A 25,008-nucleotide genomic window follows, 5' to 3' on the forward strand; every position below is an offset into this window, starting at 1 on the left:
CAATCCCATAGTCTTTACTCATTGACTTCAGGTGGAGTTTTGCATGAATAAGGAAAGCTTCAAGATTTGGCCCAATATAATTAAAGAGCACGGGCATAATATTTTATACCTGTTTCAAACCATCACTGCAAGATACAGAGGATGCCATTAGCATGATTGGCAGCAGGTAGTGGAACTGAGGAATCACCTAAAGTAAGGTACGCCTCATTGGATCACAGATCTCTCTGCCTTAGAGCTCACTGAATAATGTATGCGACCAATGTTTTTGCATGCTAGCGGTCAACTAGAGCTGCTGGAAAGTTTTAGCTTAAACAGATTTTCCAGTGAAAAACGGGCGCGAGGGAAATGCTGATGACAATTTTGGAGACAAATGTTCCTCATTTTCCATCCAGCTCAGCCTAGTTAATTGCATTTCCGTATCCTACCAGTTCTACTTGGAAGTCATTTCAGGTTGAATTTCAAACTGAATGTTTTTAACCCTCCACTCCACCCCACTTAGTTGGTGACCTAAACATGTTAAGAAGGAAATACTGTTGGATCTAAACACTTCTTGCAGTTCACGAACATTATAAATATAGCAAGACAGTTGTTAGGCACCCAGAACTGTCTCAGGATGGTGTTCCTGTATTGGCTGTAAAGGTCTGCTGCACCTTTCAATCTAAGGGGCTAGAAACAAGTTAACTTTTCCCTGGCACAAAATCCAGTAAAGGATATTTAAGTAGATATGGTGCCAACTAAGAGGATTAAGTGCCCAGCTTTACTATTATTTCCACTTTATCTCCTTCCTGTCACTCATCTGAGCTTTTCTGTGCATGTAGGATCTCCAAAGTGCTCCATCCGCAAGCTGCCAAATAAATCTAATCACCAACATCACGTTTTCACAGTTCAGACCTTATTTCCTCCTGCTTTGAGGCCTAACCTTGTGCAGTGAGAAGGAATGTAACCTCCCGTCCTCCAGTCCACTTCAAATATCATCATCAGCGGTGGCTCCAGGCACCAGTGCTCCAAGTGCGTGCCTGGGGCGGCAAGCTGCGGGGGGCGCCCTGCGAGGGCGGCAGTGAGGCAGCCTTCAGCAGCATGCCTGCGGGAGGTCCGCCGGTCCCGCGGATTTGGTGGCAATTCGGCGGCAGGTACGCCGAATCCGTGGGACCGGGGACCTCCTGCAGGCAAGCCGCCGAAGGCTGCCTGACTACCGTGCTTGGGGCGGCAAAAAAGCTAGAGCCGCCCCTGATCATCAGCAAGGAAAACAACACAGGAGTGTTTTCCTGGAAGAGACCAAGCATGAAATCTTGGCCCCAGTGCCAGTGAGTCCAGTGGAGCCAGGATGTCAGCCCAAGAATCTGGCTAATCTGGTATCCTGTCTCTGCCAGTGGCATGTGCTGTATGCTTCAGAGGAAAAATTAAAATCCCCAGACTGCACCTAATTGGGCCATGTGGAAGAATCTCTACTTGGTCTCAGCCAAGGTTCTGTTCAGACCCTGAAGTCTGAGGATTGATAGCCCTTTGTGATTTTATATTAGCCTGTGTAACTGTAACTGCAGATGCTATCCTCAATCAGAGAAGCATTTTTCTTTTAATCTCACTAACATCCTGCAGCAGTAAGCTCCACAGGTTAATACACGTGTTAAAATAATATTTTTTAGTGGTTTTAATTTTTTCCCTTTTAATTGTATCCAGCATCTTTTTATGCTTATGTTAGGGGAGAGGGTAAATCGGAGTGGCATGACTGGCCTTTCCTATTCATTATTCTCGATAACTTCCTCACCTGTCTCCTTTCCAAACTAAGTTTTCTTAGTCCTTATAATATTCCCCTCATGCTTCTAATCACTTTTGTTGCTCTTCCAGGACAGTGGCTACAGGATGTGCTGTTGACTTTTATAATAGCATTAAAATATTTTTCATATCGTTCTCAACAGCCTCCTTAGCGCAGCCAAACCTTTCCCCCAATATTTTGGTGGAGCAATAATCCTCCCTTCCACCCCATTACTCTGACACTGCTGCAGAACTGATGAAGGCACTTGACAAAGATCAGCACATCTTCCCGTGTGAGGGCTGAAATTGCCAGCCTTCTCAGTGCCCATAAAGAAACTCGTTCCACTCAGATAGACATCCGGACCCTTTCAGAACAGACCCCAATACCCTTACATTGAGTAGCACCGGAAGGTCTAATAGAAGCCAGTATATACTCTGCTGGACCACATCCCTAATTTCATATGCAGTGCCCTGAAGCCCACAGGGGTTCAATTATTAATTTATTATTTGTATTATGGTATAAGGGCTCCAATCATGCATCAAAGCCCCAATATGCTAGGGGCTGTACAGAACTGACAGTCAAGGCCCCTTTACACATAATGCAGTTACACTATTTGGGGTTATCCTATTACTGTGTAGCACTCTAGTATCTTTTTTTTAATTACCAAGGGAGGTAGTTTATTTTGCCTTGGATTTGAATTAGGCATCGCAGCTTGGAGATGGGTTTTGTCTTTGCCATTTCTCTGTTTTGTTTTACTCTCAAACTCGTCTGCATTCATCCCGTGACCAAGCTCTGTGAAGTTGTTTGCTGATCAGCTATTAAGAAACATAAGCTCATTTCTCTGTGACCTGCAGTGCAGGTTGTGATGGACACAAACCATGTTGGTATTTGGCTACATTTTTTTTTTAAACTCCTCATAAAGTCTGCTCTGTTGCAAAGTGCTTTGGGTGCTGTCTGTCCATCTGCATCGCAATTGGCTTATGACAGGGGTGGGGAAGCAGCGCTGTGCATGTCCTGATGGCTGACCTATACAGGGTAGCTACCTATGATCACTTCCTCTAAAAAGGAGGAGATGAAAGTATGGCCGGCCGGCCGGCTGCCCTGTCTGATAGCCTCAGGGGAAGCAGAAGGGACGTGGTGTGACTTTTCTCACTACTCCTACTAAGCAAGGCTTACCATTCAGATAGGGTAATGGGATGTGATTATTCACGTACTAATCCGGCTGAAAATTCAGTGTGGCAAGTTGTCTCTGCTTATTTTGTCTTCTGACCAAAGTATTAAGGGGCACATGTATGGCTTAGCTAGGGCTGTGGAGATTTCTATGTGAAATATATGTCAGATGTTCTTTAAAAATGGTTTGTTGAACATCTATAGGCACCTGTGATGAGATTTATGCCCTTCCTTTTGTATTTTTCAGGACAGGATCAGGCAAACTGAAAAAAAAAATCAGAGTGCAAAGAAACAGGAGAATTCTAGGGAACTGTAGAGTTAGAAGAAGCAGATTACATGCTCCAGCATGAGTTAGGGTCACCTGAGATTGTGTAAATAACCCTAGCAACCAGTTTAAAAGGTCATCTTCAAGCTGTAGATTGTGGTTCCCCATCTCACTTCCATTGAAATCAGAGGGATTTTTACCATGAACTTGAATGGGTGCAGGATTGGGTCCCTCTGCAATATATTTCTTTTAAAAAATATGTGTGTGTATATATCTATATATAATATTCGACTGATATTGTTATTAAAACTGGTGTCAGATATTCATGCTGTGACTGTGTGTAATCTGGGAATAATCAGTTGCCATAATGGGGACTGATTATTTGAAAATAAGGGACTGTTACTTTCTTTAGAGACTGAAAAGGAGATTAAGAAACCAAGTAACCAGTGTGTCTCTCCAAATCTGTGCATGCTGAATATTCTCTGTCTATGATGTTATCTACAGAGCCCAGCGGAATGGCTATCCAGGCAGCTAACCTGTCACTTGGACTCTATGTGGGTGCAGGGTCTGTCTGCACTGAACTTGTTGCAGAGGCCTTCGGAGTCCTAAAGAAAGAGAGGGTGGATTCCATTTGAACTTGCCCTGGCTGCTACAGAGCAGAAAGAATTTTGCAAATTCCTTCTGTTACTAAACACGAGCTCCTCAGGCTGCCAAGTTCAAATTTAAGAAAACGGGGGGAATGCCAAATAGGGTTCCCCCCCCTTCTGAAATTTAAATGTATTTGCAAAGTCGTCTAGTAATACTTGAGCACAGCTGTCTGAAGCATTTTCAGGTTATGTCAGTGGGCTACCCCGTAACCTTTTTGCAAAGAGAAGACAGCTCCGTATCAGGGGAACCCTATCTTGGTGAATGGCTAACAGTATGCAAGTCCCTGAGCACAGAAAAAAGTGATTCGGGTCAGATTCATGGGAACTTTATTGATTCATTAACAAGCCCATAACTGCCCCCCCCTCCCCATACACTTTTTTTGGTCCTGATTTGCAAGTGACATGAAAAATGGATTTTGTGAATTTTGAAATTCCAATTCCTTAGCGTGGGGGGATTTGCCACATTCCACTGGTGTGGGTTTTTAACACCTAATTTCACATAGCACTGTGGCAAGCAGAGAAGGCGCAAATAATTAATAACTAAATACTTGGAAAAAGAGAAATAAACCCTTTGAATGGCTTTGGAGGAAACAGTTTTTATCCTAGGACATTAACGTGGACTCCACATGCTCGGGGAACTGAAAAATCAGCGATTAAATTTATTTACAAGAAATTAAGGAGGGACTACTTTTTTTCCAAGCAGGTGATAGGATCTACCTGCCGGATTCATTTTTTTTAGTAAAGTCAACAGTTGATGAAGTAATGCAACCAACTGAGTGCAGAAGGGGTCATTCCTAATAGCGGGTCATTCCTAATTTACTACAGAGCAATTCCTTTCATGAATCTCACTGCAACAAATAACCCCCCTTTTTTTATTAAATGGTCAGATATTAATATCCCATCACAAACGCAGCCATCAAAACAGCCTGTCTTTTAAACCTAGAAACGATAATCAAAGTTTCCTGTTTGGCATTTGCTTCCGGGTCTAATCTTTACTCTCCCCTCATTTCCAGTAAAAGCAAACCATGCAGAGAGTCACTATGTGGATGCTGCTCAGGAAACTCTAGGTACCACGGGAAATGCGTCGCACGGAACTAATCTAAAGCTGCACGGCTCATTCTCTCTCTACCCTGCTACCACCCGTTCTGATCACTTCCCTGCTTAATAGAGGTACTAGATGAGTAAAACAAATTGAAGAGCCTCCCCATGTCCTTCTCCGAAATCAGAGGCTTTCTTGTTTTCCAATAATGCGGCGCACAAGAATCAACAGAAGCTGGGGAAATGTGTAATGCTGACACTGGATATGGGCTAGCAAGCCAGAGACTGGTAGCAATGAAGGAGGCCAAGAACTGAGCTTAAAACAATGATGGAAAATAGAACATTAAAAAAAAAAACATTCATCATCTCTCTACCCCACCCTAAGCTACAAGGAACCCTTGCACAGTTAATTGTATATTATAAAACAATACAAATTTAGTAACAGAAAAATCACCTGCTCTCCACCTCCACTAAACATTGTTCCTTTGGCTCTCTGAATCCCTATGAATGGGCCTTTCCCAATCTTGTGGCATTTGGAAGCATGGCTTGCCTATCTAGCACCTCTACTACGCAGCTAGAGAAGGACTAATCTTCAGCCTATTGTAATCGACATAGGGGATATATTGTCTCTCCTATTGTGGGCATATCTCCTATTTGCATTAAAAGTGATCCTGCATAAAGGTCGAGTGGGGAATAAATAGATAGACTTTAGAGTCTGATACACGCAGTTGACAACTTGACTGCAAACCATCTTCAAAGACTTCTCCCAAACTTGTGTTCCTTGACACACTTGTCTGAGGATCATAAGGAATTTCCAGTGTCCTTTTTCTTTTCTTGACATATAAATATGTCCATTATTCTCCTGCTCACATTAGATTCAACTGCCCCCCTCCCCAACACTGAATTTATAGGCAGCCAACAAGCGCCTTGTGGTTGAACAACTAATCCCCAGCATTTGCATGCTTTGAATAGTGACCGTGAATTCCCATTTATTTCTTGCAATGAGTGCAGGATCACCGGCACAGGGGCAGCAGGGAGCTGAGTGATGCAGCATGATTGTGACATGGGATTTATGCATGCTCTTTTTGGAATCCATTTTAATCCTCAAAATCACGAGTCCTTGTCTCTTTGTTAGAAAGCAGCTGAAGTAGAGTTTTAAAGAAATCTCTCTGGTTTTCTCAATGAATTATTCCGCCCTGTATATTTTTTTCCTTTATTGCTATTGTTTTTTTATATATATAACTCTATATACCTGCCATGAATGGGTAGCTTCTAGTTTATCTGGGAATATTTTTATATACCAAAAGTTCAGAATCAGAGGTAAATCCGATGTCTGAATGGGTGACAAAGGGGAAGGTTCACAGAAACCAATTCTCCATAGTGAGATACTTCTGTAGCTAAACGAATAGCCAGAATCTTCATATGGTCTCCCGCTGTATGTTCTGGCCGTGCTATGGCCCCCGTGGAGTTTATATTAGGAATGTCTGACTTAAATATCATTGGCGCATGGTGAGTTATGTAGAGATCACAAAAAGTCTGCTTCAAATTAGACATATTATTAATATATTTCTTCATTCAGAACATTTAAATGTTATCTTATCTTCAGTGTTCCCATCTACCAGTGCAGACTTTTCTATCCTTGGAGGTGTATGCTTCTAGCTGGTGAAAGCGCCTCCTTCCTGCGCATTGATGGTGTCTGCTGTTTAATTTTAGGGCTCTTTTTGGCACATATTAATAATATTAATAACAACTTCTTTCTCACCTGTCATTACACAATACCACCTCCTGGAAAACTGGAAACTCTGATCTTCACTTGTTTGTATTCTGACATTGGTGTCAGTGGCCAAGTGAATTTGTATGACTTCCTAGTTATGGATACTTTCTTATATGCAAAGGCAGTATAAATCACTGTTCACCCTTGCTTTCTTTAGAAGAAATCTAACTCCTTCCTTCCAACTCGGCTTTTTCTTTTATTTCCCCCTTCTTGACTTCTGCTGGAGGAGGAAAGGAACCAATTCATTAACTGAGGATCCTTCCAAATCTATACAAGATCTCAAGAGGGAGTCTCCAAGAATTGGGGACTTAGAGCCATAAAGGAATCTTGGTCTTTGGTATAGCTAGATCTTTTTTTATTATTTGCATCAATCATTGATGCCATATTTTGTTTTGTAGAAGGGGAAGACGTATTTGGAGTCTACCCTGACAGAGTGGAGCAAGAAAGATGTTCTTACCAATCATAGGAGGAAATGATGTGTGGACTGATAATGGACAAAGGGTGTTTGCAGAACAATGGGGTAGCATGGGGGGATGCCTGAAATGGAATGTAGGATTTTTCTATACAGTAGTTTAGGTGATTCTGGTTGAATAAAGAATAGGTGAGATTTGCTGATGTGCTCTGAAGGCTTAGCACTGTTCCAGCAATGCAAAACAGGCACAAACCTGGCTTAACTGGCAAAGAGCAGATGATGTCAGGACTTTCTAGAAGATTCTCAGTCATGCAATAGTGCATTCTAGAATGTTCTCTCCAATACTAGTTCTAGCTGCCAAAAAAAACACAAGGGACAAAAGCTGTGTGCTAGAAACCGCCGAGGTGGAGAACAGCGGAAAAAGTCAGCAGTATTTTAAAAATACCTAACCACAGGGTTAAATAGGTTTCCTGATTCACTACAAGAGCCAGATGCATTTCTAGAGTGTTTCTTCTCTGGCTTCCCTGCTCTGTCTGGTCTCCAGGGCGTAGGTAGCATTGTAGTGACTCTCAGTGGGATTTTAGCTCCTAAGTGCCTAAATCCCTTTTGAAAATGAGATACAGGCTCCTAAATCAGTGAGGCCTTCTGGCACTGAGCGCAGCAATGCCTAAATACCTTCAAATATTTGGGCCTCAGGCACCATTGCAGCTCGAGCATTTTCAGTTATTTCAAACTCAGCGCTGTAGGTATGAAGATAGTCACCCCAGTATGAGCACTGCTGCCCGCTCAGATTATAGCAGGGGAAAGGGTGATTTCCTTCCACATTCTACTTGGAATTTTTACTCTGTGAGCCCTGCTTCTCCTCTGTTCCCTGGGCTATATTCACCCCTGCTTTAACTCTATGGAAGCCAGAGATACTCGAGGCATGAATTTTTGTCCTCTTTTGAATTCTAAGCCAGCCAGGGCAAGCATTGTGTACCCACATCTTTTTTCTTTGATCTTTTCAGCAGTTGGCTTCTACCCATTATTCACACCAGAAACCTGGTGGTCAACAATGGCTATTATTTCAATCTCAGCAGTTCTGCCTACTTTTAACAAACTGGTCTGACAGGCCGTGAACTCGGCACAAACTGTGGATTGAACAACCGCCCCATTTCCAGCAGGACATAATCTTCCTTGCTCTCTCTCTCCCTCCCTCTCCTGGATATACTGTTCAGTAGAACTAATATTATTGCCAGCTGAGTTCGTATATAAATGACTATTTAGTCCAGGATGGTATTGGAGAGGCAAGGCGGGTGAGCTTTCTTTTATTGGACCAACTTCTTGTTTCTCTAACCAACCAGAAGTTGGTCCAATAAAAGATATCACCTCACCCATCTTGTCTCTCTAATATCCTGGGACCAACATGGCTACAACAACACTGCATACTGGATGGTATTGATCAGTTTGGCTAGTATTTTGCTACATGCAGGCAAAAGGAGAAAATGAAGCAGCTGGACGAGTGTAATTTCAAATACTTGACAAAAACCAGTAGGTAGTCATTTTTATTGATCCAAAATTACTGTGAATCAGGAATGAGTAAGGGAATGCAACAACAGAACATCAGGAGATTGCTAAGGCTATGAAATGAACCGTCAAAACCCAGGAGATTTCCAACAAGAACTTAAACCATCAATATCCATAAACACATTGTGTGTCAACCAACTGTTCTGTGTTGTGTATGTACACAGAGGGTTAGTTCTTAACCACTTTTCTGGTGAATGTTGTAACCATCACATGCCAGACGGTCCCAATCCAAAGCCTGCTGAAGTCAGTGGGAGTCTTTCCATTAACTTCACTGGAATTTTGATTGGGCCCCTAAGTGCGCTAGTGAGGTATGAACTTTCATTTATTGGAGTAGATGTTTGCTAGGAATCTGCCTTAGAAAGTAAAAGCACATTTCAGTAGCAGAGAAAAGGTAAATTATACATTTCCACCCTTCACTGGATTCAGGTTAAACGCTGAGCAAATTCTCATTTAAGTCCGTGCAGTAATGCTGTAGGGTTCTTTTTTTAATAATAAAAAAAATGGGTTTTAAACAAATATTAACCAAGAGTAGCTACCTCATTTTGATACAGAAACCAACCAGACCATCTGATTCTATTATTATTTCCCATAGATTTTGGTACAGGTTACAAAACCTTGTGATTCGCTTTATCCTCCCTTCCCCTTAGAACAGGCAGAACGAATGTCCCATTCTCCCTCAGTTCATGCAAGTGTCACAGTTACAAGCCTCCTTTCTTGCAGTTGTGTGTGTTGGGATAACCATTCCTTCCCCCTTCCACTCAACGCACATACTGTACTACCAAATAATGTCCATCTACCATCTGCGTGGTTGGCATCTAAGTATCACTTCTCTGACACACTGCACCTCACCTTGCATGACGTTCTGCTTGGATGAGGACATGATCTTAGATTAGCTGAAAGCATTTGCTTTTCTTTTGCATTCTTCCCTCCCCTGCTCCGGCCGCCTCTCAACTGCATTTTCCACTGCAGGGCCTGTGTCTGCATGCAGATTCTAGTCAGCTTTTACATTGAAAAAATTGCATGGCAGAAGGAAAACCGTAATGGATTACCAATGTTGTCTTTATTGTTAATGTTTGTTTGTTTGTTTAATACAAAGGAATGTTGGAGGCATTCCAAATGTCGAGAGTTTGAGTACTCAGGGATCAGACCTGAATGGATTTAAATGTTCCTCAGATTCATAAGTGATATTTTTAATGAGTAAAATATTGCACCTTGTGATGTCTTAATATGAAATTCCTCTCTCTCATGTTCTGTAGGAAATTCAGTACTTTCTGATTTGCCATCCTTAATTCATGGAATCTTTTGCAACACATTTACTTGGGAAATGGGATTGGGGCAACCAGAATAAGGGCCCAGTTTTATTCAGTGATGGGTAATTAAATCCCAGGCAGACTGCAAAGAGCTATAAAAGGATCTCACAAAACAGGGTGACTGGGCAACAAAATGGCAGATAAAATTAAATGCAAAGTAATCCACATTGGAAAACATAATCCCAACTATACATATAAAATAATGGGGTCTAAATTAACTGTTACCATGCAAGAAAGAGATCTTGGAGTCACTGTGGATAGTTCTCTGAAAACATCCACTCAATGTGCAGCGGCAGTCAAAAATGCGAACAGAATGTTGGGCATCATTAAGAAAAGGATAGAAATAAGACAGAAAATATCATATTGCCTCTATATAAATCCATGATACGCCCACATCTTGAATACTGCATGCAGATGTGGTTGCCCCATCTCAAAAAAGATATATTGGAATTGGAAAAGGTTCAGAAAAGGGCAACAAAAATGATTAGGGGTATGGAACAGCTTCCCTCTGAGGAGAGATTAATAAGACTGGGAATTTTCAGCTTGGAAAAGAGACGACTAAGGGGGAACATGATAGAGGTCTATAAAATCATGCCTGGTGTGGAGAAAGTAAATAAGGAAATGTTATTTACTCCTTCTCATAACACAAGAACTAGGGGTCACCAAAAGAAATTAATAGGCAGCAGGTTTAAAACAAACAAAGGAAAGTATTTTTTCACACAGCACACAATCAACCTGTGGAACTCCTTGCCAGAGGATGTTGTGAAGGCTAAGGCTATAACAGGGTTCAAAAAAGAACTGGATAAGTTCATGGAGGATAGGTCCATCAATGGCTATTAACCAGCATGGGCAGGGATGGTTTCCCTAGCCTCTGTTTGCCAGAAGCTGGGAATGGGCGACAGGGGATGGATCACTTAATGATTACCTGTTCTGTTCATTCCCTCTGGGGCACCTGGCATTGGCCACTGTCGGAAGACAGGATATTGGGCTAGATCAGGGGTTGGCAACGTTCGGCACGTGGCTCGCCAGGGTAAGCACCCTAGCGGGCCGGGCCAGTTTATTTACCTGCTGACGCGGCAGGTTCGGCCGATCGCGGCCCCCACTAGCCGCGGTTCACTGTCCAGGGCCAATGGGGGCAGCGGGAAGCCACGGCCAGCACATCCCTCACCCGCGCCGCTTCCTGCCACCCCCATTGGCCCAGGACGGCGAACCGTGGCGAGTCGGGGCCGCGATCGGCCGAACCTGCCGCGTCAGCAGGTAAATAAACTGGCCCGGCCCACTAGGGTGCTTACCCTGGCGAGCCGTGTGCCGAACGTTGCTGACCCCTGGGCTAGATGGACCTTTGATCTGACCCAGTATGGCCGTTCTTAGGGATAAACAATCTTTACATGCTGAGCATGCACAATTCTCAAGAAAACCAATTCAGGTATGCAGCACCTCTCAGGATGAAGCGCTAAGAGATACGATTGAATTCTGGATTTTAGCTTTTGGCAGACTTTGTCAGATAAAATATTTAAACAGACCTTGTAGAATAAAGAAATCAAACTGTACATATAACACAAATGAGCCTTGCAAATGAATAGGCTACAAGAACACCCTTCATTTAGGATCAGATTTAAAAAGTAGCTTCACCTGTGCCTCTAATTTAGGGCACCTGTGTTTTGCTCTTAGATAGAATTAGAGTTCTAGTTAAGCATTTTGATCAGTCTGTACAATGAGGTTTCACACTATAAAGCGACTATGTAAAAATAGCACAACGGATCTGCTCCCTGTGTGTCTGGTTCCTTTACTGACAAAACCAAATGCTCCTGGCAGCGCAGTGCAGCCGATAAAGCTGTCTCACATATCCACAGCTATATTGTAACTGCAGAATCTTTATTATTAACGATGAAATAAGAGGCAGCTTATTTCTTAGATCTGAGGTGGCGGCACTGACAGCTAGAAAAAATAAATCTTTGCTACTTTAACTAAGCAAGTTTCACCTAGAAGTCATTGAGATAGGATAAGTTCCCACAATACCCTTCTCTCTGAGTCACTTTCCTAAGCATAATCAGCGCCTTGATTCAGTCAGTTCATTGCACCTCTGCTGCTGAGTTTGTAAGATGTTCCAGTGCAGAATGTTAACTGTTATTGTGGTAGAAACCACTTGGAAATTACGTCTGAACTTTACTCAGGCTTGAATTTACATTTATATAAAATATTGGATAAATGAGGAAGTGCTTTGTAGTAGTTATCTATTCTCAATAAATATCTTCTGTTAATAATCAGTTGGCATTTGGCAAATATTAGGTCTATGCAAAACTAAAAATATTTTCAGTTTTGTTCCTGGGAATGTTGCAATTATCAAGTTTTGTCCCTTTCATAAAGTTTCACAAAATCATTTTTTGGAAGTTTCATGTGAAAATTCATCATCTTCATTTGAAATTTCAGAATTCAGAAATTTGAAAATAGAGAGGTTTGGCTCCACAATAAGACTGTTTATCAACGGGAATCATCTTTACTCCAAAAACAGGATGGTTTTCAAGCAAAAACCAGAATATTTTGCAATAAAATTGGATCATTTTAAAGAAATTGCAATTAAGTGCAAACATCTCAGATTTTGAAGTATTCCAATTTTGCTGCAAATATTTGAGCAGCCCTAGTAAATATGCAAGTGCTTTTTAACCTCAAATCCTTATTAGGATTTTAATTCACAACTGTGTTGTTAACATTCATTATGTGAACAGAAAAAGATTTTTATTTTAACCTGAGGATAGAAAAGGGCTTGAGAACTTTTTCAGTCGGTAGAAAAGATGGCGTGAGCGGAAGGGGAAAAGAGACAGGTGACTGGCCTGAAAAGGCATAAATAGCTTTTTAACTTTACTTTAAACTTTTTTGGTAAACTTTTGCTAATATTTTCGTATCGAAAAAGGATTTTTGATGGAAACTGTGGAAAAAAGCATCATAACTCATCATAGGAACCAATAAATGATGGAAGGAACCATCGACATCATTGTTTCATGCCATTCTGTTCAGCAAGCCCTCTAATAATAGGAGGGGTTTCTGTTTAAACTTCCATTATTTTTTCCTAATTAACGATCCCTCGCATTTCATTCACGATGATGGAAACCATTCTGAAATGCTCTAAAAAAATAAAAACTGGACACATCTCACTGCTGCTTTGTAATGCCGTGGGTTTCTAAGGACTGACGGGGAAGGGATGTGCGGTTTCCAGAGTGACTCCCCCTGCTGTCTCCTTTTTGTCTTTGTTTCAATTTGTTTCCATGAATAGTCAGAAGGTCAGCTTGAAAGACCGTGTCTTCTCCAGTCCCCGAGGTTCTGGAACTAAAGGGAAAAGCTCTCCACAGGCTCAGAGCCTCCGGAGATCCCCCAGCGCTGATCAGAGCATTGAAGATAGCCCAAGCAAAGTGCCCAAAAGTTGGAGCTTTGGAGACCGGAGCCGAGCCCGGCAAGCATTCCGGATCAAGGGAGCTGCGTCTCGACAGAACTCTGAAGGTGAGAGCTTCTGAGGGCAGCCATTTTGCCTTGTCACCATGGACTGCCATCCTGTTGGTTTCCTCCCAGGCTAAGTGGGGTCAGGCTGGGTCAGCGCTTGGGTGGAAGATCTGCATGGTGCTGCCACAACAGGAATTTTGCTGGCAGGTGTGAATCCAGCAGATAGTCAATAAGGATGTCTCCATTACTTGGTACAGTATAAGGCATTCAGCTTCACATAGGAAATATGGGGGGTTTGATCCTTAAATTATTTACCTTCTGATTTAGATATTTAAGCTTCTCAGAATAATTTGATCAAGAGTTGTCTCTGGATATTCTGTGCATATCTCTTTGTCTCCAACCATCTATGTGCCCACCACGAAAGGGATCAGATACCGATTACCCAGTAGCAGGGGAAGTTGGAGAATCTATATCCAATGATTCTTACTCTTACTTGAAGATTTTAATAATAGGCAGTTCATTTAAACAGGATCCTTACTGGCTCAGCCAGTTTGGAGGAGGTGAAGGGGATTTGAACCATCTAGACTTACTGATCTGTTTCGTTCTCTCCCTTATTAGCACGTCATAAGGTATTGTTTTAGCCACATGAAGATGCTGGGGTGGGAGAGGAAAGAGGATTCAGTTATGTGCTGCCCTTAAAGACAGATAGGGACTGAAACTGGTGGTATCAGATGTCATCTTAGCCTAGCTCAGAGGGAGAGAAAGCTTTTGTTAAGATGCAAAGGTAACATGCCATTTATGTCTTCCATGTGCTCACTTCTGGAGTCTGATGCTCCCATTCCTCCTGCTGCAATGATTAGCTGTGGATTCTCTTTTTCATTCTTTCTTTTAAACCCAGAAGCGAGCCTCCCTGGAGAAGACATTCCCGATGATAACAAAAGCTGCAACTGCGAGTTTGTGACGGAAGATTTAACGCCAGGACTTAAAGTCAGCATCAGGGCAGTGTGGTAAGAAAGGAAAAGGAGGAGAGGAGGAAGGAGGATGGAGAGGCCTCCCTACATGGTGAAATGTTAAAGGAAAATAAATAATAAGGGTATTTGTAAACCAAGCAGCATTGAATAATGCAGAAATCCCATTGCTGCTGGCTGGATCCCCCCCTGGTGCTCTGTTTTCCTTTGTATAAAGCTAAGCGGGGAAAACAGTTTTTGCTTGGAGGAGGAGTAAAGGGAGAAATGGGGAAACACCCTAACAGTGTTACTTCCAAATCATATCACTCGCTTCGTGGTTAAATGCTGACATTTACAAAACCGGATGGAGAGAGGACACACGAGTCTGACGGACCGAAGGGCACCGGGGCTATGTTGTCCTTTTTAGCTGTCAGAAGTATGGACACAAAATGCTTATCTAAATCCCCACTTACACTGGTGGGTCCAGCTGGCCTACCCCTCTCTATAAGCCACACACTTTGAATTTGGATCCTAGGCTGAACATCCCCACAATCTGGCAGTGTCTAGCACTGGTATTCCTCCTCCTCACAGAGCTGGAGGATTCAGCTACACTCTGGATCCAGAGCCAAACTTATTGTTTGGGGCCTGGGTGCTAGAACCAGTTTGGGGCCTGGGTGCTCATCTCCATTCCTCTCCTGTGTGGTTCAGTCAAGATGTCTGTCCGGTGACCTACGCCCTAGCAAACAGAATTGCCACCTAGAGGATCCAGATCTTATTCTGAGACCCAGCCTCCTCTTGTTGGAAAGACTGTGGGAGTAGCTTTAGAACAGCGCCTTGGGGGCACCTCGAGAGTGGCAAGGTTCAAGAAGTGAAAACATTGGAATTCACCCACCATGTTGCCAATGGGCCATTTGCACAGATCTAGACATAAGAGTCATCATCTACAATGCACACGTGCAGCTCTGGGGAGGGGACACAGGCCCCTGGGCTTCAAAACCATGGGCTCCTCTGACTCATCCTAAATGATAATCTCTATTAGCTATCGTAATAACAATATTAAGATTTACAGCCTCTAGTTGTCTGGCACCTAGAGATCAGTGAGGTAGGCATGCACACTCAGACAAGATCACCCAGTATAATACATGCCCTCCAGCTCAGGAAGTTTTTTTCTGAGCCACTGGGAACCACTGGAGCTCATGTCCTAACCATCTGGCACCCTTTGTCACTATATCATGTCTTTACAGGAGGCTTCCATCAGAGGCTGAGGAAAGCAATCCAGGTCAGAAGGGGATAACCATTCCCTTCCTTTCCCAGAGGCCCCTGCCACTCCCACCCCACACAGGCCCAGGTTGCTCCATTACTTTCAGCCATTTACTGATAGAAACCTAGTAGCTGTCTGTCCCACTTCTCTCCACTGCCTTAAAGGAGGAGCCATTTTCCCGCAGAATTTTCTGGGAGGGGTTGAAAAATCAGTCTCTCCTCAGAAAATGGCTACAGGTAAGCGGAGAAAGAGAAGCACAGGGCTTGTTGTTAGGAGAGGAAAGTTCTGTGGCTAAGGGGTGGCCTATTATTCTTATTCGGCTCATATCTGAGATCCAGACAGTATTCAGATACTGGGAACCCCCACCTAACGTGCACCATCCAAATACCAAGGGCTTTGCCCTTCTGTACTGCTTGGATTATGAGTGGGCCCTTTGCTGGGTTGGGGAGTTGAGCTTCAATCCTCGGTGAGGCAGGGATATATAGATGCCGTTTCCCCGCCCCACTAAATGCATTGCTGCCCCGCATGAGGATTGAAGAATAAGCAGGAAAAAATACACACCCACCAGAGAATATTGTCCAATTATTAACTTTTGGGGGGGCTGGATCTGTGCTTCCTGCTGGCATCAGCATGAAAGGCATAAGGAGGATATTAAAGCAAGCACAGAGCCTCAAGAAAACGCTGGCCCTTTCCCCATCCTAGATACCTTAACCCACAGCATCGACACCTTTGAGGCATTGGGGATTACCATTTGCACACCTCTGGGCTGGGAGGGTTGACTGCTACTATGGGGCTTCTGCCAGGGGGAGCAGCTTTAAATTGCTGTGGCCACCTAGGAGAGGCACTGAATCAGCACCTTCTCTGTGTGCCCCGATCAGACCCTATTCTTGGTCAGCTGGGTTGGTCCAATCTGCCCCCCAAGATCTCCAGTGGGGCAAGCTGGGGGTTGTGGATGCTGTGCATTACTGAGGCTCCTCCCCTACCTGGAAGATTTTCCACCAACCTGGCTAGTGAGACCAGCAGCCCTGGAAGCGTTTGGAGCCCTACAGCTTGAGCTTTGGTTCTCTTTGCTTTATCTAAAGTAGCCTCAGACAGTGTTAGCTTTTCAAATGTCTTCTTCCGCTCTGACTCCCAAGTAGCTCTCTGCAGCATTGGCATGCCTGTCACTCTACAGCACACGGCTCCAGCATGGGGAATCTATTTTTTCCTTTCTCTCTCCCCTAGCATCATGAAATTCCTTGTTTCCAAACGGAAGTTCAAGGAGAGCCTTCGGCCTTACGATGTGATGGATGTCATCGAGCAGTATTCAGCCGGTCACTTGGACATGCTCTCCCGGATTAAAAATCTCCAGTCCAGGCAAGAGACTCCACTGTTTGTTGTGATAGCATCCCAGTGGTGGATGATAGGAGTGAGGGGGTTAAGATAAAGTCCTTTCTTTAAACAGCCACATCCTATTTTTCTTTCTAAGAAAAAGCGTAATGGAAAACAATGGATTTCTGAATGACGTCTGGTTGTGAGGTGGCCACATGGGGTGAATTTTTGGCACAGAGTGCCGGGAGGACAGATTAGTTTTATAGTGCCCCTTATTTCTAGTGTCCAGTCTAGGGGAGGGAGCTGTGCATTCTGGGTAAGGGTGCTAGACAGGCTCCAGAAACAGCCTGAGGCTCTGTTATGAAACAGAAGCAAACTCTGTTCCATCTCCTTGTGCCAATAAACCTGTGTTACTTCCCATACCATGGCACCACCAGAGAATCCTTACAGAAGGATCCTGCCCTCTCCCCTTCCCCATCCCACTCCACACACACAAGCTGGTTGTTCACATTTCAGCCATTACCAGAGAATATGTGAAGAACTTCCCTCACTGTGGCCCAGCATGTGGTCAAAGAGCAGACCGGGGTGTACATAAATCTTTCAAAAGCATTTTGGAACATACGTCTCAGTGCTTTGTTGTTGGATACTTACGATTTGACATCACCATTCGGGGGGGGGGGGGGGGGCTGTGTGGCATATCGGGTGTCCTTTCCAGCAGTGAAATAAAATAAAGGAGCTACCTTGAAAGTACCATTTTTGGCCCTCTTGTTAAGAATAAAGGAGCTATTAGAAAAATGGCCCCAGTATGAGAGGCTCTTGTAATTATTTTACAGCTTCTGCCCTGGGAAGTGGGAGGAGTCTGACCTCTGTTTGGATTGGGTGGGAATGGGGGAAGAATGTCTTAAAAATATGGGAGTTTAACATATCAGCCCAGCTGGGTAGTCTCAGAGAAACAGGAACTAAACTGCATCCGCTGTATAACTGTCCGAGGGTACTGAGTTGGTTTTGTAGACGAGGGACTGCATAAAGGGGATGCACTAACGCAGGACAGGATCGAGCTCCTTGTGTTTAAACTGTATGGAAGAGGAAGCATTAGGAAGAGTATAAAAGGAGGGAGAGAGAGAGAGATACTTTAAACTCCACCCTTCCTCTCCAACGCCCAAATTATTTTACCTCAGAAAAAGTTTGAATTCAAACCTATGAACCGTGGATGAGAGAAAAGCCATTGACAGTAAGAACTCTACCCTCTCTCCTTACAAATAACCCTCAATCGTGTCAATTAAGAAAACCTGCCCTTTGCGGCCTACAATGTGTAGATACATGTAACTCAAGGCACCTTAAATTACTTTCAGTCAAAGTGAATGTCACTTATATGCCTAACTAACTGCTTGTGCCTGTGTATCAGGTAGAGACAACCAAGTAACGTCATGTAAATATTTGCCTCTGCAAACTTATAGATGAAAAATGGGTGCTCAAGTGGATGCTTCTCTACAGCCTAAAAGGGTCTTTCTCCAACCCCCATTGAAGCCAATGGAAATTTTTCCATTGACTTCAAAAGGAATTAGATTGGGTCCTTTGCACGGATAAGGCATATGACAGGAAACTGAACGTTGTCCTTGGTTCTTTAATTTCAAAATCTAAATGATGGAGCCACAATTGGAGATAAATCAATGTCTGTTACCTCATATCCCCCATAAAAGTACTTGTGTTGCCAGAATACTGTGTGTTACTTATATTCCCAGTTAATTCTTGATTCGTCATGTCATTGTGAGAGTCATTCGAAGAGTAGGACTGAGCTTGGTATCACAAACCCACTGTGTCTAGCAAAGCACTTAAGCCCAGGCTTAGCTGTAAGAGTATGAAATCACTTGAGTAAAATCTTTCCTTTTGAGATTTCCAGCCGAGGTGTGCACAGTAAAATAGTCTGTCTAGGTTAGGGAAGATCTAGATAGGCACCCATACTTTTTGGGGTCTTCAGCTGAACCTTGTCCCTGGCAAGGTTCTCCAGTCCTGCCTCCATTTTTCTTGTTCTGAGATTGTGTGTTCCAAAAAGAAAGTTGTGCGGCTCGTTGATTTTTGGGTGGAACAGGGAGTGGCTGTTTTGAAAGACAAGGCCAAATGCCCCTCTCAGTTGCATCTGTGCAGTGACATGCAGTAATCATTGGGGCAGATTGTGACGTAGACTGTACTTCCTTCTATCCTGGGAAGGAAGGAAGCAGTAAAACTATCTCCTTGAGCCCCATGTAGGCTACCTGGACCTTCATCTTATGCACGCAGGACATTGTGCTCTCACCTACTCCCCCGTCCCCAGAACAGGTTGGTGGAGAATGAGCAGGGCATGGCTGGGGAAGAGGCCGAGACTTGGGTGCGCCCCATCACATGCTGATCAGCACAGTGGAGCTGGTATGGGGGGCAGGGAAATGGGACAATGCAATTTGCCACTGGTGTAGAGCTATGATCGATTAATACTCCCTGCAAGAATGAGGGACCAAGGCAATACGTTCTCTCTCTGAGAGAGAGAGTGAGTTTGTGATGATGTTTAACATTAGCCTTCTGTGGCCAGTGTTTTGTTGGGTTAAATCTTTATTCAGGCAAACGTGTGGTGGTCTTTACATGCACTTTTCTCTTTAATCATTCATAACTCTCTGTCACTGCTCTTGTGACGTGTCTGTAATTGGTTCTTTTTGGTATTCTGTCCCTGGCTCACCTCCCTTTCCAACACCTTTCCAACCATGGATACATTTCATTCACTGAGTGTACAAGTCCACAGTGTACTTCATTTACACCTTGCTGAGGATGTTTTATCTATCACTGTAATAGAAAGGAGAATATATATTGTCTTATATCTGACATTTCCAATGGGACATTGCCACATATATGCAAATATATTCCAGTGTGTACAGTATGTTGCCTATTATATGCAGAGTGACTCCCATTTTAAGCAGCGGTGACGTTCTTTTGATGCCCAGTTCCATGAATCTTATGTTTGGCCAGATAAGATTTGGCATTAACCACGAACGATCAGGCAATATAATGCTGCATTCTTTTTCGAGCAGCATATATTTTCCAATTCTCTCTCTCTCTCTCTGTCTTTTATTTTTTATTTTTTTAGTTGTTCCTTATGTTTCTGCAACTTTCCGACCAAGTTTTTTCTACGTGTTGCTTCATTATGCATTTTGCTGGTGTCTTTTTTCTTATTTACTTTGCCAGGATAGATATGATTGTGGGTCCCCCGCCCCCTTCAACTCCCCGGCATAAGAAGTATCCAACCAAAGGACCCATGCTCTCTTCTAAAGAGTCACCCCAATACTCGCCTAGGTTAGGATTAACCAAAATGGCGCTTTCTCTGGATTTTTCATTTGCTTAATGTCAAACCCCTTTCATGCCAGGTATATGACGGCATGTATCACTTAATAAGGCAGCTCGCTGACACATATAACTCAAAATCCCTTGGATGTACTTTGGCGATGGGTTTTCACACTAAGACAAGTCTAAGGAAAAAAATTATACAGCCATTGATTTCTTCTGTGAGCATTATTCAGTCTTCCTCAAGTAGTTGTTTGGGATGGTAAAATCATAATTTGTTGTGATATTGCAGCCAATTATAAAAGACTACAAAAATACCTTCAAAAGCAACAAGATTTGTTATTTTCATCTAGAAGAAGAGGTAAATTAAGATTAACTAAAGAATGGAAAACTTCTCACTCTGTGTGTGTGTATCTACCCATCTATATTCACTGAAATGAACATATTCCATGTTTTTTTCAGTGGGCAACATTAGAATCAAATGTGTTTCATATTTATAGGGAAGGAAGTGAATAAATGCACTGAACCATTTTCACCTCTGGTCGAACTCTATTGACCAGAGTAAATGTATAGTATCACTAAAAATGTTACATACGCTGGGCCGAGTGTTCAAAAGAATCCTTAATTATATGTACAAAAATAAACTCTCTGTCAAATCCTTGCCTCATTTAAATCAATGGGAATTTTACTATTGACATTACTGAGGATTCACTCTGGGTAAAATATTCAGAAGCACCAAGTGATTTTGAAAATTTTACTCCTGTAGGTCTTATCAGTGAAATAAACAACAGTGTGCTCTCAGTTACATGCACATTTTCAGTTGGAGGGAGGTCTCGCCTATGTGTCTGTGAGCTTTCACCAACAAAATGTGTTGCAGGCACAAACACGAGTAGTTACCCCAATGAGATAGTTCAAAGTAACTACTCAGATTTAGCAACAGAGGGTCCTGTGGCACCTTTAAGACTAACAGAAATATTGGGAGCATAAGCTTTCGGGATAAGAACCTCACTTCTTCAGATGCAAGAAATGAGGTTCTTACCCATGAAAGCTTATGCTCCCAATACTTCTGTTAGTCTTAAAGGTACCACAGGACCCTCTGTTGCTTTTTACAGATTCAGACTAACACGGCTACCCCTCTGATACTCAGATTTACACTCACAGGTGAACTGTGGGTTTAAGAATGGGGACAAACATTTTGACCAAAATATTCCCCATTTATCTAGAGCATCACACCTGAATAGATATGTATATATTTGGTAGAAAGCCATATTCTGTGCACAGGTGGAAGGTGCTTTCAAACACAATTATGATATTCCTTCAAAATATTTTTCCAAATATGCTTGCCCTCACTTAGAACTAAATACATAGATACATGACAGATCTGTAGTTTTCCATATAAGCTGTTTTGAGTTATCTGTGCCTGAGAAACGTGTGTGAATTTTGTTTCAAACCTATTTATTCACACTCTGCTAACTCAAAGATGGAAAAAAACCAGTTGGATTGTACCTTGCAGAAACCTCCCACTTTGAACTTAGGTCTAGCTTGAGAAATTTCAACCCAAAAGGTCACAGTTGTTTCTGAAAGTTCAGGACCTGAAAACAGGTTTTAAACATGAAATTGTTTCCTCAGCCATAACAATATTTTGAAATGCACTTTAAAAAAAGATTGTATATAGTTGTAGCTACGTATTATGTACAATGTACAAAATATCTTGGCTAGAGTGGAGGTAATACACTAAAATTACTGCCTTGCAGATTGAAAAAATGAGAGAGGATGCCCAAAATGCCAAACTGAGGGTATTTATGTTATCCTTTCCAGGTCACTCATTCAACCCAAGGCATAATATTATCTCCCATATGTTAAAAATTCTATTTTGTATTAGCCTAATACTGCTCCTTCACAAGCATATAACTCCCGCAACCGAAAACAGGATGTTTGTATGCATAACACTATTATACCCTTTGGGAAATATTTTTTTTATAACTTGCTTCCATTTTTAGCTTGCAGGGAACTTTGACCCTCCCTCAGTTGACTGCAGAGCTAAAATTAACAGTCACTGTTTGGGGTGAATTTTTTTCCTGCTATATAAACAATTTCTGACCCTTAGTACCAGAAAATAATTCCATTCTTACCTGCAGCATGATTGAGCTTTACCCTCTGGGGCTCCTAGGGGTATTTTGTATTTATTGCCCCATTTTCATTTAATTTTCCCCATCGTTTTTGTTTACTAGGGTGCAGCTGACAATCTTAGAAAGCAGCAGAGGAGTCCCAAATGGACCCTAGGACCAAGAATCATAGAATCATAGAATATCAGGGTTGGAAGGGACCTCAGGAGGTCATCTAGTCCCACCCCCTGCTCAAAGCAGGACCAATCCCCAACTAAATCATCCCAGCCAGGGCTTTGTCAAGCCTGACCTTAAAAACCTCTAAGGAAGGAGATTCCACCACCTCCCGAGGTAACCCATTCCAGTGCTTCACCACCCTTCTGGTGAAAAAGAGTTAAATCCTGTAGGCATTCTGGTCCCAATCCAGCACAACTCTTAAGCACGGGCTTAACTTTAAGGACATGAATAGCCCCACTTATGTGAATGGGGACTGCTCAGATGCTTAAAGTTAAGCGCCTGCTTGAGTGCTTTGATGGAGCGGGGCCAGAGCTTTCAGCACCCTGCGGGATTCAAGCCCCAAATCCAGACATTCTTATTCAGGCAAAACTACAGCAAACATTATAGCTGAGTAAGACCTCCCAGATTTGGCCCAAAGTGGGTGATAAGATAATCACCCCAGCTCTGAGGTGGTTTTGCCCTAAATGTGCCACAGCAGCCGAGCCACCCTGCATTGAGCTTCTTCTATTTTACATCACATGTCCTCATTTCAGCCAACCGATGGCCAGACAATTACAAAAACATGAAATAAAATAAAAACCACCTTTTGGTCAGCTAGAAGAACAGTGGTTCCAAACTATTGGAAGTCACATGAACTCTCTTAACCGACTGGATTGTATTTGGCAGCCCAAGGGTGTGTAAGTACCACATTCTGCCTTCAGATACATGTATATAGCTCACAGTGAAGACAACGGACTGCTAGCATGTATCTGAGGGCAGAATTTAGCCTATAGTGTATAGCACATACTGTATGCTCATGAACTTCAGATGTTCAGCTGATTCAAGATACAATTACTTTAAAATCCAGGTAGCCCCAGCTATATTTTTGAGCAGTATAGACATGCGTAGTTGGTATTATTAGATTAAATATGTCTTGTACAAATACTATTAACCAATCAGAAGTTAAGTAGCCAGTCATGTGACATGGATGAAGGGGGTTTGGTGTCTGTGCCTGGATTGTGTAAAAAAAAAAAAAAAAAGAAACTGAATAAATATTTCCAAACTTTTCATTTTTTCCTCATTTGAGCCGTTTGACCTTTGATGTCTGCTTCTGGCCGGAGGGTGGCATTCGACACACCTCTTTGCATGAACTGTAAGCATGAAGCATGAGAAAAACTGCACCATGGCTGATGCAAGAATTTTACATTTTTCTGTATCATTCAAAAGAAGGAAAGATATTATTTAAAATTTAATAATAAATAATAAAATAATAATAAAGCTTTTTCAAACTAAAGGTGCAGCAGGACCAGGCAAACCTAGCAGGTGATACCGTAGGTCACATAGCGTCAGCAATCTTTTGATCCTCTTTCGTCACAAATCTAAAGCAAGGGACAGATTTTTCAAAGGCTGATGCCTAAAACAAATCCCCAGGAATTTGTGAGTGCACCCACTTGGGGCCAGATAGTGTCTTTATGGCACAAGCCTTTTCCCTGGGGCTAGTGCAGAAGCACACTGCTTCAGGGGAACTCCCAGGAGACATTGTGCACCTTAGGTTAAGCCTGAGGCCTCCTGAATTCCCCCCTCTCCCCGCAGCAGCAGTGAGAATGCTCACCCTGCACTGCCCTTAGGAAAGTGTAACATGTTCTCGACCTGCTCTGCTCCTCTTCCTGCCCTGTGTGGGGTGCCCCAGGGATGCTGGCAACGGAGCCTTTTCTGCACTCGCATGACCACAGGGACTGCAGTTGTGCCTGATTCCTGCACAGGGATGTAAGAGGGGGAAAGGTGCCCCCTTAAGCACACACCCATGCTCTCTCACACACACACACACACACACACACACACACACACATGGCCCTTTGCTTGCAATCCAGCATTTGCCCAGACATCTGGATTGCTAGGTACATAATTACCGGACTTGGGTGTTGAAATGCTCATTTAGTGGAAGTGGGGTGCACAAAGGGTTGGCGCACAACACTTTGGGGCACAACTCTGGCACCTGCCTTTAAGAATTGATGCCTTTGATTTCATTTTATGGCAGGTTTGAAAGAAGACCTAGCGTGCTGGTTTATCGTTGAAACTTTGTGCACATCTAGTTTCCCATGGAGTTGAACTGAAAAAAAAAAAAAAAGCAGCAATACAAAATGATGAAAAAGGGGCTTAGTGATACGTAAGTGAAGGGATTTTCAAAAGTGCCTTAAGGATTGGGGACTAACTCCCACTGAAGGTCAGTGGGAATTGGCTGTCTAATTTCCTTATGTGCCCCTTTAGAAATCCTATCCTAACACTAACTTTCATTTCTAGAAATCTGTGTGAAAAAGCATTACGCAGAAATTACTATGGTCAGGCTCAGTTACATCCCAGTAAAAACACCATGCAACAGGGAGAGTTAACAATCTGTGCCCTGCAAGAGCCTACAGGTATGTCTACTCTACCTGCCAGATCGGCGGGCAGCGATCAATCCAGCGGGGATCGATTTATCGTGTCTAGTCTAG

The 25,008-nt window shown here is 42.9% G+C and overlaps 1 protein-coding gene across 6 annotated transcripts in view; it reads left to right on the forward strand.

Moving 5' to 3' along the window:
* Positions 1 to 25,008, forward strand: part of KCNQ2 (potassium voltage-gated channel subfamily Q member 2) — a 114,545-nt gene that overhangs the window by 84,318 nt on the left and 5,219 nt on the right. Inside the window, exons 12-16 of one of the 6 annotated variants that reach the window (XM_054046025.1) lie at positions 4,849 to 4,902; positions 13,207 to 13,430; positions 14,269 to 14,377; positions 16,803 to 16,934; positions 20,100 to 20,207. In XM_054046025.1, the coding sequence (XP_053902000.1) occupies positions 4,849 to 4,902; positions 13,207 to 13,430; positions 14,269 to 14,377; positions 16,803 to 16,934; positions 20,100 to 20,207 (627 nt within the window). Of the gene's footprint in view, positions 1 to 4,848; positions 4,903 to 13,206; positions 13,431 to 14,268; positions 14,378 to 16,802; positions 16,935 to 20,099; positions 20,208 to 25,008 lie in introns of those variants that run through there. The other 5 variants (XM_054046021.1, XM_054046022.1, XM_054046026.1 and 2 more) reach the window with 5 other exon arrangements.

The sequence above is a fragment of the Malaclemys terrapin genome, chromosome 12, assembly GCF_027887155.1.
Source record: "Malaclemys terrapin pileata isolate rMalTer1 chromosome 12, rMalTer1.hap1, whole genome shotgun sequence".
NCBI classification, from domain to species: domain Eukaryota; kingdom Metazoa; phylum Chordata; order Testudines; family Emydidae; genus Malaclemys; species Malaclemys terrapin.